Source organism: Meles meles, chromosome 3, assembly GCF_922984935.1.
Source record: "Meles meles chromosome 3, mMelMel3.1 paternal haplotype, whole genome shotgun sequence".
NCBI classification, from domain to species: domain Eukaryota; kingdom Metazoa; phylum Chordata; class Mammalia; order Carnivora; family Mustelidae; genus Meles; species Meles meles.
In genome coordinates this window covers 32,230,851-32,245,671 of record NC_060068.1, presented here as the reverse complement: position 1 = coordinate 32,245,671, position 14,821 = coordinate 32,230,851, and the positions used below count along the sequence as shown (strand labels likewise).

Here is a 14,821-nt window from a genome sequence, read left to right as displayed (position 1 = left end):
AGAGGGTCTTTCAAGCCAAGGAAGTGGAAGAGATCAGGAGCGAGTATAGACAGAGGTCCAAAAACTGAGGAAGTACAGGAAGAGGAGGAGAAACCCACGAGGGAGGCCAAGAAAAAAGTAGGAGAGCCAGGGACTACAGCATCCAGGAAGATGCCTGGAAAGAGTGTCAGCAAGGAGGAAGCATCAGAGGAAAGGGCAGGTGAGGGGAGGCCCGAGGAAGAGCCTTTGCCTTTAGGTTACTGAGGTCACTGGTGACTTTGACAAGAGTGGTTTCGGAGGATGGCGGTGTCCCGAGTGCCCTTTGGGAATGAGGAATGGTGGTGGAACCAAATATTCCTGACAGTTCTGGAGGGACAGTAGAGGACTGGGTTCGTTTTGTGGAGATTAAAGTGGGAAAATGTATTGTAAATGTATTTTTGTTTAAAGCCAAGACTTAAAGATAGAATAAACAAGGGGGAGAACAACGGTGGGAGAAGAAGCCACAGAAATGGATACAAGCCACGAATGGGGGTGGGGACAAGAGCCACGTTCCAGACCCTAAATTTAGCTCAGCCCCGGGCCAGGACAAACCTGCACTCCGGGAACCTGACACTGCCGCCCGGGCGCTAGGCCCTTGGCCCGGCCGTGCTAGGTCGGGATCGGGAGTGGCGCCCAGCTGGGTGTGTGCGCCCACCTGTCCAGGCCCGTTTCCCACGGCTGACTGGGTCAGGTTGGGGGTGGCCTAGAGAGGCTTGAGGAGGGGCTGGGCGAGGCGGGAGGTGGGCGACGGAGAGGGGACGCCAGGGGACGGAGTAGGCTACCGACCAAAGCCAGTGTTTGAGCGGCCCCGAGTGGGGCGCACGGCACTGGCCCCCACTTGGATCCGATCGATAAGTGAGGTCTGGCCCGCCCATAGCGCGCTCGCGCCGGTCTCGCTTCCCGGCCGGGCAAGCTCTCAGCTCCGGTCTCCGCCAACCCGGCTCCAGCCCCGCCCTTCCTCTCCCAGTTGGTGCTCGGAGGCCGGACCTGGCCTACCCACTCGGAGCCGCGTACCGTCGGGCCCCTGGCCTTCCCCAGCACCGCCCGGCTCAGGCGCGCCGAGGGGGCGCATGGCGGCGGTGGGGCCGCGAACGGACCCCGGCGCCGGGGCCGAGGCGCTGGCACTGGCCGCGGAGCTGCAGGGCGAGACCACCTGCTCCATATGCCTGGAGCTGTTCCGCGAGCCGGTGTCCGTCGAGTGCGGTCACAGTTTCTGCCGCTCCTGCATCGCGCGCTGCTGGGAGCGCCCCGGCGTGGGAGCCCCCGCGGCGTCCCGCGCGCTGCCCGGCCCGCTGCCCTGCCCGCAGTGCCGAGAGCCCGTGCGTCCCGGCCAGCTGCGGCCCAACCGGCAGCTGGCCTCGGTGGCCGCGCTGCTGCGGCGCTTCAGTCTGCCCGCGGTCGCGCCGGGGGGGCGCCAGCCCGCGGCGGCGGCGGCGGCGGCCGGGTGCGCCCAGCACGGCGAACCGCTCAAGCTCTACTGCCAGGACGACGGGCGCGCCATTTGCGTGGTGTGCGACCGCGCCCGCGAACACCGCGCGCACGCAGTGCTGCCGCTGGACGAGGCTGTGCAGGAAGCAAAGGTGAGCGCCGCGCCCCACCCCCACCCGCGCGCAGACCGCCTGGACCCGGCTCGCGCCGTGTTTCCGCGCGCTCCGCGCAGACGGCGGCGGGCAGGCTGGGGGCTCGCGGGAGACCCTGCCTCTTTCCTCCTCGGCGGAGCTACCCAGCCCTGGGTGCCGAGTGCGGCTCTCGCGATGTCGCCGCCGCTCCGCCAGCACCACACTCCCACCCACCTCGAGCTTCCCTCTGGGCTCCCTACTGGCCCGCCTTCGCGATACCTCCACGGACTCGGCGATTCTCTCCACGGCTTCTAGCAGTGTCTCGGCCACACCCACACTTCCCTGCCCGCGCTCTCAGCCCCAGGGCGTGGCGCTGTGCTGCGCCCTCCCGTCCTGGGGCTGAGTGGGATGGCCTTCCGAGTGGTTGGGCCCAGGCAGTGGGGGACTCCTGGGTTGAGTAGAGAACCAAAGGCTCTCTCGGGCTGTGTCAAAGATATGGATCTGGGGCAGTGTCGTCCCTGCCTCCTTTCTGGGGTGTCCACAGAGGCTTCGGGCACACAGCCCCCAGTCTGTCTTTACTCCTTACTCCGCTCCAGCCCTCCCACCCAGGAGGCTTTCTGATGGTGAGGAGGAAAGCAAAGGAGAAGACTAGGTAGGCTGGGCTTATACATAGCCTGCATTTCAGCTTGGATTGTGTACAGATGGTCTTTAGGAAATAAGACCTTGGGGCTTAGGAGTTACCCTTCAGTTGTCCTCTTCCCTTATGTGAGCCTGTGCAGGTGGTAGCCATCCCTATGTCCAGATAGGGCTTCAACCCTGCCTCCTCCTCTTCAGTGAAGAGGTTCTCTTTCTCCTGGATAGCTCCAGAAAGGCACAAGTTGGGGTTTCCAGAATCCTCCCCCCATAATGTCTCCCTTCTCACCCTCTTTTTTTTTTTTATTTGTTTATTTACAGCATAACAGTGTTCATTGTTTTGGCATCACACCCAGTGCTCCATGCAGTACGTGCCCTCCCTATTACCCACCACCTGGTTCCTCAACCTCCCACCCCCCCCACCCCCCTGCCGCCCCTTCATAACCCTCTGGTTGTTTTTCAGAGTCCATAGTCTCTCATGGTTCATCTCCCCTTCCAGTTTCCTTCAGCTCCCTCTCCTCTCCATCTCCCCATGTCCTCCATGTTCTTTGTTATGCTCCACAAATAAGTGAGACCATATGATACTTGACTCTCTCTGCTTGACTTATTTCGCTCAGCATAATTTCTTCCAGTCCTGTCCATGTTGCTACAAAAGTTGGGTATTCGTCCTTTCTGATGGAGGCATAATACTCCATTGTGTATATGGACCACATCTTCCTTATCCATTCATCCGTTGAAGGGCATCTTGGTTCTTTCCACAGTTTGGCGACCGTAGCCATTGCTGCAATAAACATTGGGGTACAAATGGCCCTTCTTTTCACTACATCTGTATCTTTGGGGTAAATACCCAGCAGTGCAATTGCAGGGTCATAGGGAAGCTCTATTTTTAATTTCTTCAGGAATCTCCACACTGTTCTCCAAAGTGGCTGCACTAACTTGCATTCCTACCAACAGTGTAAGAGGGTTCCCCTTTCTCCACATCCTCTCCAACACACGTTGTTTCCTGTCTTGCTAATTTTGGCCATTCTAACTGGTGTTAGGTGGTATCTCAATGTTGTTTTAATTTGAATCTCCCTGATGGCTAGTGATAATGAACATTTTTTTCATGTGTCTGATAGCCATTTGTATGTCTTCATTGGAGAAGTGTCTGTTCATATATTCTGCCCATTTTTTGATATGATTATCTGTTTTGTGTGTGTTGAGTTTGAGAAGTTCTTTATAGATCCTGGATATCAACCTTTTGTCTGTACTGTCATTTGCAAATATCTTCTCCCATTCCGTGGGTTGCCTCTTTGTTTTGTTGACTGTTTCCTTTGCTGTGCAGAAGCTTTTGATCTTGATGAAGTCCCAAAAGTTCATTTTTGCTTTTGTTTCCTTGGCCTTTGGAGACATATCTTGAAAGAAGTTGCTGTGGCTGATATCGAAGAGGTTACTGCCTATGTTCTCCTCTAGGATTCTGATAGATTCCTGTCTCACGTTGAGGTCTTTTATCCATTTCGAGTTTATCTTTGTGAACGGTGTAAGAGAGTGGTCGAGTTTCATTCTTCTACATATCGCTGTCCAGTTTTCCCAGCACCATTTATTGAAGAGACTGTCTTTTTTCCATTGAATATTTTTTCCTGTTTTGTCGAAGATTATTTGACCATAGAGTTGAGGGTCCATATCTGGGCTCTCCACTCTGTTCCACTGGTCTATGTGTCTGTTTTTATGCCAGTACCACGCTGCCTTCTCACCCTCTTGCAGGAGCTCCTAGAGTCCAGGCTGAAGGTCTTGAAGAAGGATCTGGAGGACTATGAGGTGTTTCGTTCCACGGAAGAGAAGGAGAGCAAGGAGCTTCTGGTGAGCTGGACACCCCCCAGGTGGGCCCTCTTTCAGTGACAACAGAGGACCGCCCACCATCCTGGCCCTGTGGGGGCATTCTTTAAAAAGAAGTAAAGTCAAGAGTGAAAACTGGAGGGATGACAAATGTTAAAGGAGAACATTTAGCTGAGTAGAATTTGCAGATATTATTGGCTTTATTCAGCAATTCATGAATGGGGCAGCAGCCCATCTAGCAGATAGGAAAGAACTCTGAAGGGCGCCTGGGTGGCTTGCTGGGCTAAGATCTGCCTTCCGCTCAGGTCGTGATCCCAGGTCCTGGGATTGAGCCCATGTCAGGCAGCCTGCCTCTCTGCTGCTCCCCCTTTTTGTGCTCTCTCTTTTTCTCTCTCTCAGACAAAAAACAACAACAAAATCCAAAAACTCTGAAAAGCTATACAAGGCAAAAGATTTTATAGGCAGAAGGAAGCAGGAACAAGGAATTTATACTACGCCAAAAAGTAGATTGGTTATTGCAAAGTTACTTTCCCTCTTGGGGAGGGTAGGGGTTTATCAGGTAGTTACTTAACTAATGCTGATCAGGGGATTCCTGCTTGTCTTTTTTAAAATTCTATTTCTGGGAAAACTGAATCTGTAATTAAGTCTCTGTTTCCTGGTGTGGGACTTAGCATGGGTCATTCCATTTGGGGCCCGTTGTCTGGTTTTTAACTCAAAATACATGTATTTGGGCATGAGGAGGAAGTGACCTCAGTTTAATCCATACAGTGGCTCTGCTCTGGGAGACCCAAATTTATTCTTGCTCCTTTCCAAATGAGACAGCTATAGCCCGGGGTGGTTCTGCGGCCAGTTTGCTGTTGCTCTAGGTTGGTGAGAGAGCACATTTGTGACAGGGGATGTGAGAGCATGTGTTGAAGCTGCTGTGTGCTCAGAGTTGGGATATTTAAACTAGAGGATGTGGGTGGTGGGTATGTATAGGTGAGCCTCTGACCCCTGAACAGTGAGGTGGGTGGAATTCTGTCCCATGGGATGGCTGAGGCTACTGTCCAAATGCTACATCTTGATGAGCCATTGCCTCTCCAACTTCTCCTTTCCTGAGACAGAAGCAGATGGCAGCTGAGAGAGAGAAGGTGAGCGCAGAGTTCCAAGCACTGCGGGCCTTCCTGGTGGAGCAGGAGGGCAGGCTCTTGGGCCGTCTGGAGGAGCTGTCCCGGGAGGTGACACAGAAGCAGAATGAGAACATAGCTCAGCTTGGGGGTGAGATCACCCAGCTCTCCAGGCTCAGCAGCCAGATTCAGGAGACATCTCAAAAGCCTGACCTTGACTTTCTCCAGGTGAGTCTGGAATGGCCAGAGATATGAATCATTTATCCTAAGGCATCACAAATGGCAAGTGAGAACAGAGTCAGATTCTGTGAGTTTGGTAGAATCACATACTTGAGCAGAAGAGGACTGGAGAAGACTGCCCTGATTCTCTGGGGTTAAAGTTATAAAAAGATACAAAACTTTCTTGACCTTGAGCCACAATGAAGATCTTTCTGACTTTACTCAGCAGTTCATGAATTGGGCAGTATCCAATCTAACAGACAGAAAGGAGCTCCAAAGAGCTATATTCAAGGTGTAGGGAAGCCTTGTGACAAAAGTTTCAGAAAATAATACTTCTCTTTAGTACATGCATTTGACATTTTGGCATTTTCTACTCTACTTCCTTTGAAAGTAAATAGTCACAATCTATTTCACAGGTCACAAATGGGTCAAGCATGGTCATCTAAAAGATGCTGGTCTGAGTGACCAGTCATTGCCAAAGGACTGTGTCTTATCTGGGGTGGTGTCGAGAGCGCAGGAAACACTGGATCCCAGCACATGGCTCCAGTGATGAATCTGTAATGAAGGGAGCCTTTGCAGAGCTGTGGGAAGGGAGGTGGCGAGACACCCAGTCATCAGCCACCAGCAGAAAGCCATTGCCATCTGGACCCATGCAGATGGTGGTGGCTGGTACACCATATTGCTTATTCCTCTAGAAGCAGGACAAGAGACCAGTTTATTTTGTCAAAGGTGACTGGAGGTTACCTGATGCTGAGTTGGTTTTCTTTTATCTTTCTTTCCAGGAATTCCGAAACACACTAAGCAGGTGAGTGGACCTAAGAGTTACTTAGGCCTCTCCAAGCTGGCTCTCCTCCTTTTCCACTGAGCTGTCTCTCTTCACTCCCTCACCCCTGACCTCTCACCTCCCAACTCCCACACTGTCTTACCTGTGTACCTCCCTAAGGCAAGTGTCCACCTGCCTGGCTGTGGATATTCTGGTGTAAGAATATCTGGTGTAAGCCTCTCCTTTCTTCACCTCTCCCCACCAGGAGGACCTTGCCATCCTAATTGTCTTAGCCCATTGGGAATAGGACAGTGTTTGGGGGCCTTCCTCAGGGTCTTTGTCCTGCAGATGCAACAATGTGCCTGGCCCCAAGCCAACCACAGTCTCTTCTGAGATGAAGAATAAAGTCTGGAATGTTTCCCTCAAGACCTTTGTCTTAAAGGGTTTGCTCAAGAAGTTCAAAGGTAAGAGGCCTGTGCTTGGGGCTGGGCCATGAGTGCTGGTGGCCATGGTGTGTTTCTGGTAGTTTAGGGTCCGAAGGATGTGCCTTTCCAAAAGCTATGTGAGAAAATAGGAGCTAGGGTGTGTCGAGGCCAGATTGGTGCAGGGAAATGGTGATAGCAGCAGTTCCCACACCACACCTCCCTAGCACAAAGATTCCTCCAGGGACAGCCAGGGTAGAGGTGGGTAGTAGGAGCAAAAAAGAGGGTTGAGGAAGAAGACCTCAGCTCAGACCAGCTCAGGCAAAAGAGGGGGAAGCTGGAGAGGTAGAGCTCAGATACCGCCCTTCCCATCACCCACCCTTGACCCAGTGCCTGCACATCAACTCTCAGCCTTTGGGATATCTGGGGAGTGGGTGAGCCGGTAGGGCTATGAATGTCAGAGGAGGCGGTATCGCTATCATTGCCAAATAGACAATCTCCCCAGTCAGTTACGCATACACTGCTTTGTTTCTCCTCCTCAGAGGATCTTCGGGGAGAGCTGGAGAAAGAGGAGAAAGGTATGATGGTTGTGAAAGGGAGTTCCCATGATCTGGCCATGCAGAGAATCTAGTCCTTGCCCATGAGGTTTCTCTGGGCTTTGTGCATGCTTGTTCCTTCTGCCTGCCTGCCTCTGCTTTCTGCTGTCTGCTTCCTCATCCTTGCCCCCCAATTCTGGCTCCCTCAGGCTGCAGTGGGACTTGTAGGCCTATAAATTGTGGGTCACTCCCCTGGACCAGGCGCTCTCTCCTCTCCCCACTCCCAGACAGACAGAGACCTCTCCTGGGGACACAGGTTGTATGTGTGTGTGTGGGGGGGGGTGGTGGTCAGGGAAAGCAGGAGGAGACTGAAGAGAGGAAGGGAGGCAGTTCTGATTACTGCAGAGCTCTCAGGTGAATGGGAACCAAACCCACAGGAGGGCAGGGGAGGGGAGGGCACGTACTCCTGATGCTGATGACTGAACAAGCTAAGTCAGAATTTACCTTGGAAGAATCTAAACCAGCTGAGTCAGACCATGCCCCTCTTTTGTGCAGAACCCTGGGACAGTCCCTCTCCCTCATCACAGTCCTCACTGTGGTCTTCCAGGCTGAGGGATCAGGCCTCACTGCACACTCTTCCCCGGTTTCCTCTGTGCAAACATGACAAGCCCTCCTAGCTGCTCTTGAAGTGCACCAAGCACACACCCACCTCAGGGCCTTTGCACTGCACTAGCTGGGGCTCAGCCTGGTATATGCTTCCTCTAGACCTCAGTATATGTGGCTTCCTCACTTCCTCAATGACTTTATGTCATTGCTGAATTGCACAGTGAGGCGCTTTTCGCTTTCCCTTGCCACTCTGGTTGAAATTACAGCATTCTCTCCTGATTCTTCTTATTATCCATATTTATGTTTTATTGTCTCTTTTCCTCCCCCCCCCCCAAAGGAAGCTGCAGGAGGGCAGGGATACTGAACTGTGGGATTTCCCGGGGCAACAGCAGTCCTGAAAGATAGTACTTAGGACAAGTGTGCTCATTTTAAGTTTTTATTATGAAAATTTTAAACATACACAAAAGTGGGAGATCACAATGAGTATTACGTTCTCATCACACACCTTCAACTAATATTTTTATTAAACACCCTTACCCACTTCTTCCCACTGGAAGCAAATCACAAATAAGTTCTTTCCATAAATACTTCCATAAATGTTCTCTCTAAAGATATACTTTAAAAAATCAGAAAACCACAAAACCATACTCACCATTAGAAAAGGTAACAGTTCCTTTCAGTATCCAGTGTTCAAAATCCCCCCCCATTGTCTTTTAAATGGGATTTGTGGATCTCTTTGAACTGGGATCCCAGTCAGGTTCCTACCCTCCACCTGTCTGACTTCCTCGGGTACCTGTGGGGGGATGGCGGTGGAGAGATAGCCCGGGAGGGCTGAGCGAGGGGCTTGCACGGGACGTTCCTCCCTGTGTCTGCCTTCAGTGGAGCTGACCCTGGACCCGGACACGGCCAATCCCCGCCTCATCCTCTCTCTGGATCTGAAGAGCGTTCGGCTCGGACAGCGGGCCCAGGACCTGCCCTGCCACCCACGCCGCTTTGACACCAACACGCGAGTGCTGGCGTCCTGCGGCTTCTCCTCCGGGCGGCACCACTGGGAGGTGGAAGTGGGCTCCAAGGACGGCTGGGCCTTCGGCGTGGCGCGGGAGAGCGTGCGCCGCAAGGGCCTCACGCCCTTCACCCCCGAGGAGGGCGTCTGGGCGCTGCAGCTCAACAGCGGCAAATACTGGGCGGTGACTAGCCCCGAGCGGACGCCCCTCAGCTGTGGCCAGCTGTCCCGCGTGCGGGTGGCCCTGGACCTGGAGGTGGGGGCCGTGTCCTTCTACGCCGCGGAGGACATGCGCCACCTGTACACGTTCCGCGTCAATTTCCAGGAGCGCGTGTTCCCCCTTTTCTCCGTCTGCTCCACCGGCACCTACCTGCGAATCTGGCCTTGAGAGGGTTTCGTCCGCCTGCCCCAGAGGGTGAGTCAGGCAAGGGTGCCTTCCTCCTTGTCCCGGCTGCCCAGGGGAAGCAATGCCGGAGCCTCCTGGTGACCTCAGGCCTGCCCCCCTCGTCGCTCCTTGGACTCGGCCTGGGCGGCCTTGGAGGGGCTCCTGCAGACCCCCAACACTGGACCTAGCAGAACAGGCGATGTGGAAAAGGGTTCCGCGGGCGACTGAGCTAGGGAAGAGAGGCCTTGGACCCCTGGGGCCTGCCCTCCGCCTGCTGGCTGCAGGTGGATCTGGCCTGAGCTGTGGGGAAGTGGGGGGGGGGGTGAGGAGGGAGCCCACCTGCTGACAGAGGTACTTCCCTGGTGCTGCCTGGGCTTGGCATGGCCTCTGGTTCTGTCCAGGAGCACCAAACCCACTGCTGTCCTCAGTGCGTGGCGCAGGGTCAGGCCCAGACAGCCGGGTTCACCATCCCTTCTGCTTTCCCTTCTTGTCCACAGTCAGCTCTGCCTCCAGACACCTGGATCCAGCCGGCCTGGGGTCTCTACTCAGAAAGGAGTGCTGTACTCCCTCCCAGCTCAGAGAACAGCCTGGGCCAGAACTGGAGGGAAATTCTTGACCTGTACACGAAAGGAAAGCCCAGGACCTGGCTACTTCCGGTACTCCTCAAGCTGATGATACAGAAAGAGTGATATGTACATTCTCAGCCGCAGTGACAGCCCTGTGTTCTCACAGATGCCTGAACCCCTTTCAGATGCCAAGGTATAATCTCCCTTGAGTAAGGAGACCACAGGTTATGGAATTTTAAAACACAGAACAGCGCTTACGATTTTACAGACACAACTGCCATCAGCAGGGGACTGTGCACAGCATAGACATGGCTCTGAAATACCCTTTCTGGTACTTGGCAAATGTATGCCAGCAGCAGCCTAGTGCCAAGGTCTGTTCAGCCTGTGCCCTGGTGGGGTATTCATCCCTTGGCTGATTGTTCCCCAGCTTCTGTTTGGGTGGGCTTTTGGGAGGGGGTGTTGGGCTATTCCCCACTTAGTTCTCCCCAGGGAAATGGGATGAGGAGATGGAAATACAGACTGAGCTCATTTCTAGGGTGGCTGAGCTCATTCTTTACTCCCCCAGTCTGAGTGCAAGAGCACAGCAGGAGCAAAGGTTTCTGTTAGACTGGGTGAGCAGGTGTGTTTAAGTGTGTGAGGAATATGTGCACATGTGTTTATATCTCAGGGGGCAGAGGTGTGTGTGTGTGGATTTATCAGCATGTGAATAAGGTTTAGGTGTTGCAAACAGACCTATGTCAGTTTGGTAAGATCCTATTTTTCATTTGTTGTTAAATATTAGCCACCCCATATTTAGGTCAGGGGCGTAGGTTTCCTCCCCCACCCCATCTAGCCACCTGGCTAGATGAAAGCCAGTCTCAGGCCTATTCTGTCCTGCACAGGTTTAGACAGGTGTGTGGGCATGTAGGGACAGTGACAACTGGATAGTCTGGTCTGCAAGTGTCATGGAGTTTCTGTGCTCTGTCCCTGAGAAGTTTCAAGCACACTTTGCATACAACGGTCTTACAGGGCAGGCATGATACTGTTCTAGAGGCAGACCCAGTGGACACAGCACCAGGTAACCAGAATCCAGTGACTTATGGGCTGGGGACAGGATCATATAAGAGTCCAGCCTACAGGGGTGTCTCAGTCAGTTAAGTGCCTAGCTCTTGATTTCAGCTCAGGTCATGATCTCCAGTGGTGAGATCGAGCCCCTTGTGGGGCTCTGCGCTGGGCGTGGAGCCTGCTTAAGATGTTCTCTCTTTCCCTCTCCGTCTGCACAACTCCCCTCCCCCCACACACAGCCGCTCATGTTCTCTCTCTCCAATAAATAAATAAATCTTAAAAAAAAAAAAAGAGTCCAGGCTACAGTATTATTGTCTCATTCCAGAGGATGAGTAGCTTTAAAGAGTAGCTTTAAAACACTATAGCCAGCGCATGTATTTGAATACCACTAGTTTCCACAAGGAAAACCCATTTTTAACATTCACTTGCTAATTAAATTGGCTGATGTTATCATCAAGCCCTAATGGTATCTGGGCTTGTATGGGTTTTGGATTGAGTAGCACAGTTAAAGTCACGTAACAACTGTGCTGCAGGACATATTACAGGTCACAGAAGGTGGGTATCTGGAGGAGGTGCCTGTAGGGCCAGGTCTGGGGACTGCAGGGCTGGCTGTCTGTGAGTAAATTTCCAGCTTTTGTGTTTGTCAGTGGGATTGTGTGCCTACTGGAGTACATGTGTTTGCAGAATAACTACATAGACGTCTATATATCTGAAGAAACATAACAACAGTTACAGTAACAATCACAGATTGGTGGTAAGAGACGCTCTCTTTCGGTCACCAGGGCAGTGTAGTGACTTTGGATAGCACTCTGCTGGTGTGAGGGTATGTGTGATTGTGTGCATTTTTCTCTCCCATCCTTTGGGCATCCCAAGATCTGGGAGATGTTTGGGTCTCTGAAAGCAATAACTGGCTTAACTTGGTTGGTTCAGATCCCACCCATGAGTCCCAGATCCTTGAGTTGCATGAGCCATTTCCCTGAAAACAAAAAAACAACAAAAAACCAAAACAACAATAACAACAACAACAAAACAACAACAACAGACCATCACATGGCTCAGCCTGCAGACTGGAGGGCCCCCGCAGACCCAAGTCACTCAGCCTTGCAGGGACCATGGAGCAGGCTGGGCCACCAGGTCAAGGTCCACCACTTATAGCCATCACTTTGTTCTTTTAAGTTTTATCTCAAGTCTTTAATTCCAGTGAGTTAGCATACAGGGTACGCTACAATATAGGTGTACAATATAGTGATTCAACATGTCTCTACATCACCCTGTGCTCATCATGACAGGTGTACTCCTTAATCCCGATCCCCTATTTAACCCCTCTTCCTACCCCATCCCCTCGAATAACCATCAGTTTGTTCTCTACAGTTAAGAGTCTATTTCTTGATTTGTCTTTCATTTCCCCCCCTTTGCTCATTTGTTTTGTTTCCTAAATGACAGGAGTGAAATCATACGGTATTTATCTTTCTCACTTATGTCCTTTAGCATTAGGCTCTCTAGCTCCATCCGTGTCCTTGCAAATGGCAAGATTTCTTTTTTTTTTTTTTTTATGGCTGAATAGCATTCCATTGTGTAAATATACCCCTTTTTTATCCATTCATCAGTGATGGACACCGGACTGCTTCCATATCTTGGACACTGGCCACTTTCTCATCTCCTGTCCCTCACCTGGGCTCTCATACTCTCCATGACCCGTATCCCCTGGGCCTTTAGGGGCTCTTAGGAAACTGGTTCCGCAAGAGTTAAGGAGGGCCCAATGGGTTGCCTTTTCCTAATTTGTCTAATTTTCCTAATCCTTCACGCGCCGACCTTCTGATTTCTCCGACACCCTCTCTCGGGCTCTCCCCCCAGATCTCTCGCTGCCCACTAAATCCCACCCTCCACGTCCGCACCTGGATTCCTTCAGGACAGGCCTGTTGACACCCTCTCCCTAACCCCTCCCTCGCAGCCCTGACCTCGTGCCCTCTTGCTCCTACACAGCAAGCATTGGCCCTATCCAGCCAGCCGGTCTTCGCCCCTGACCCCTAAGCCCCCAGAAAACCTCGGGCCCTCCTAAGCCCCTTCCACTGGAGGTCCCGCCCCTGCCCGCGTAGAGTCTTGCCCTCCCCCATCCCCCACAGTCTGGCGGGGTGCTCTGTCTGCCCTCTCTCTGCGGGTATTTCTCTCGGGGTCTGAGGCTTGGCCCGCTGCCTTTGACACCTGCAGACGTCGCTGCTGAGACTGTGGCGGCGACATTACGCTCGGCCCGCCTGTCAGCGCTTGGCTCCTCCCCGCGACGCTTTGCGGCTGCGCGGTGGACGGTGGCGGTGTCAACTGCTCTTGCGCAAAAGGTAGACTTGTAGTTGGCTCCATAGCTCAGGGGTTAGAGCACTGGTCTTGTAAACCAGGGGTCGCGAGTTCAAATCTCGCTGGGGCCTTCGCTTCGATTTTTTTTCACTCCCTTGGAAAAGTGGAAGATGCGTGAACCAACACGAATTTCCGCCTTCTGGGAGCCAGGCCCTAGGTGGAACTGACTGGTCTTGGCTCCTCGGAAGCGGGGGTGACGAGAAATGGCCGCATTTCTCAAGGAGCCAGACCCCCTGCACCTGTGGCATTGCGGTCACAGGCTCAGCTGGCTCCGCGCAACCTCTCCAAAGCGGTCCCTCGCGCGTTTCTCGCCCTCTCGGAAGGTCTGCGGCGCATCCTTCCGTCCTCCTCCTCTCACCCCACGCAGCCCAGGGCCGAGTCCTCATCGCCTCTGTCTTCGTTTAGTGGGGACGAGCTGTCTACGCCTGCCTTCCCACAACACACCCTGGGAACCTGTTTCAGTCGGGAGTGGGGCTAGGTTTAAGCCCCCGCTTGGCTTGCCGTGGGTCCCCACAATCTAGGCTCTGTAGTGAGGCAGTCGCTCCCGAGGTGCCCTGCCCCTGAGGGTGGGCGCATAGGGGTGGATGAATCCTGGGAGTCCGGGACGCGCAGGTGCGGGCAGGTGCAGGTGCGCTCCCTGCGCGTCCCGGGCTCATCTGTCCGGACCTTGATGCAGTTTTGGCTCTTTGGGTGCGAGCGGACTGATGGAAAGGCCTGCGCCCCCATTCAACAGTCCACTCATCCCTTCTCCCGCGTCTCCCCTGGGGCCCGCGAGTGGTTTTCTCCACTTTGGGGCACCGGGCCGGGTTGTTTCCGAAACCCACACGGCGCTGGAGTGCGGCTTGGAGTTAGCGCGGGGACCTTTTTGAAGGTCCCCTTTGAGCGGACAAAGGGCTCCTGCGGGCTGGGATGGCGCGGCGGGTCAGGGTCGCTGCCTGGGCAGAGGCCGCCCGGTCGGGTGTGGAGGCAAAGGCCATGACGGGCGGGTCCCCAGCCCTCCCGTGAGCCTGGCTCCCCGCCTATCCGGCAGCGCCCCCATCGCTCTCTGGGGATATACTTTCGTACGCTTGACTTCTTTGAACTGCATAAATGAATGAAAGTCAGAAGTTTAGTATATATTAATTCTGTGTTTTTATTGTTTAAAAGAAAACCGAAATAGTTTAAAAAAAAAAAAAAGCAAATGTGGCACTGAAAAACTTTAGGGTAGGTGTTCCCAGTTTTGGACGTCTGCTCGCACTTTTCTGATATAATCCCATAGAGGAGAGAGGCCAAAGCTTGCAACACGGAGGCGGTCGTGACCAGGAGCGCGAGGACACACGGTGGCCCAGGACAGAGCGCATCCAACACTTTTCTCGCACGAGAGAAGGCGAGACGATGCCAGTTAAGGAAGAGGCCGGTTAGCATCTTGTGCTCCGAGGAAGGCGCCGAGGGGTGCAGCGGATGGAGCGGTCAACGCAGAGGCCTGAGCAAGATCCTGGGTGGCAGTGGGGACATGAGCACTGTGTTTCCTGGAAGAGGGTTAGCCCCATTCGATTCCCACTCGGTTTTGCAACATTCTCCTTAGGGAATTTTTGGGCCAGCTCTGAGTGGAGTTTCGTGAATTTTACATCAGGGAACCAAAATCAGTTTTGTTTTTTTTTTTAATGGGTTTGTTTTTTGTTTTTTGATTTTTTTTTTCACTTCCAAATAACCCAGTGCAATTAAAGCCTTTTGGGGAAAACAGGCCCAAGACGAAGGAGGAGAGCGCCCGCACAGCCTCGTACTCTTGTTCGCCGCGAGCGATGGCTACTCCGGGCA

General features: G+C 53.3%; 1 protein-coding gene and 1 non-coding gene across 3 annotated transcripts; both read left to right on the top strand.

Annotated features, from left to right (window-relative positions):
- Positions 1 to 740: 740 nt before the first annotated feature.
- Positions 741 to 11,016, top strand: TRIM7 (tripartite motif containing 7). 2 transcript variants are annotated; one of them, XM_045999982.1, is made up of 8 exons: positions 741 to 1,598; positions 3,954 to 4,049; positions 5,129 to 5,359; positions 6,133 to 6,155; positions 6,462 to 6,577; positions 7,078 to 7,113; positions 8,557 to 9,095; positions 9,563 to 11,016. In XM_045999982.1, exons 1-7 carry the CDS (start codon positions 1,089 to 1,091, stop codon positions 9,066 to 9,068), a joined length of 1,524 nt encoding a protein of 507 aa, XP_045855938.1. In that variant the 5' UTR covers positions 741 to 1,088; the 3' UTR covers positions 9,069 to 9,095; positions 9,563 to 11,016. The 2 variants fall into 2 exon arrangements, with proteins under 2 accessions (XP_045855938.1, XP_045855939.1); XM_045999983.1 differs by lacking the exons at positions 7,078 to 7,113; positions 8,557 to 9,095; positions 9,563 to 11,016 and having other exon boundaries at positions 955 to 1,598; positions 6,379 to 6,510.
- Positions 11,017 to 13,022: 2,006 nt separating this feature from the next.
- On the top strand, positions 13,023 to 13,095 carry TRNAT-UGU. Its single transcript has one exon. It is a non-coding gene; the product is annotated as a tRNA-Thr (tRNA).
- The last annotated feature ends 1,726 nt before the right edge of the window (positions 13,096 to 14,821 follow it).

Bases quoted from the DNA above. Each gene is read 5' to 3' on its own strand.
- TRIM7 (XM_045999982.1), top strand. From the start codon at position 1,089: ATGGCGGCGGTGGGGCCGCGAACGGACCCCGGCGCCGGGGCCGAGGCG. The intron at 6,578-7,077 runs GTAAGAGGCCTG...TCTCCTCCTCAG, and splicing joins TTTGCTCAAGAAGTTCAAAG to AGGATCTTCGGGGAGAGCTG. The intron at 7,114-8,556 runs GTATGATGGTTG...GTCTGCCTTCAG, and splicing joins GCTGGAGAAAGAGGAGAAAG to TGGAGCTGACCCTGGACCCG.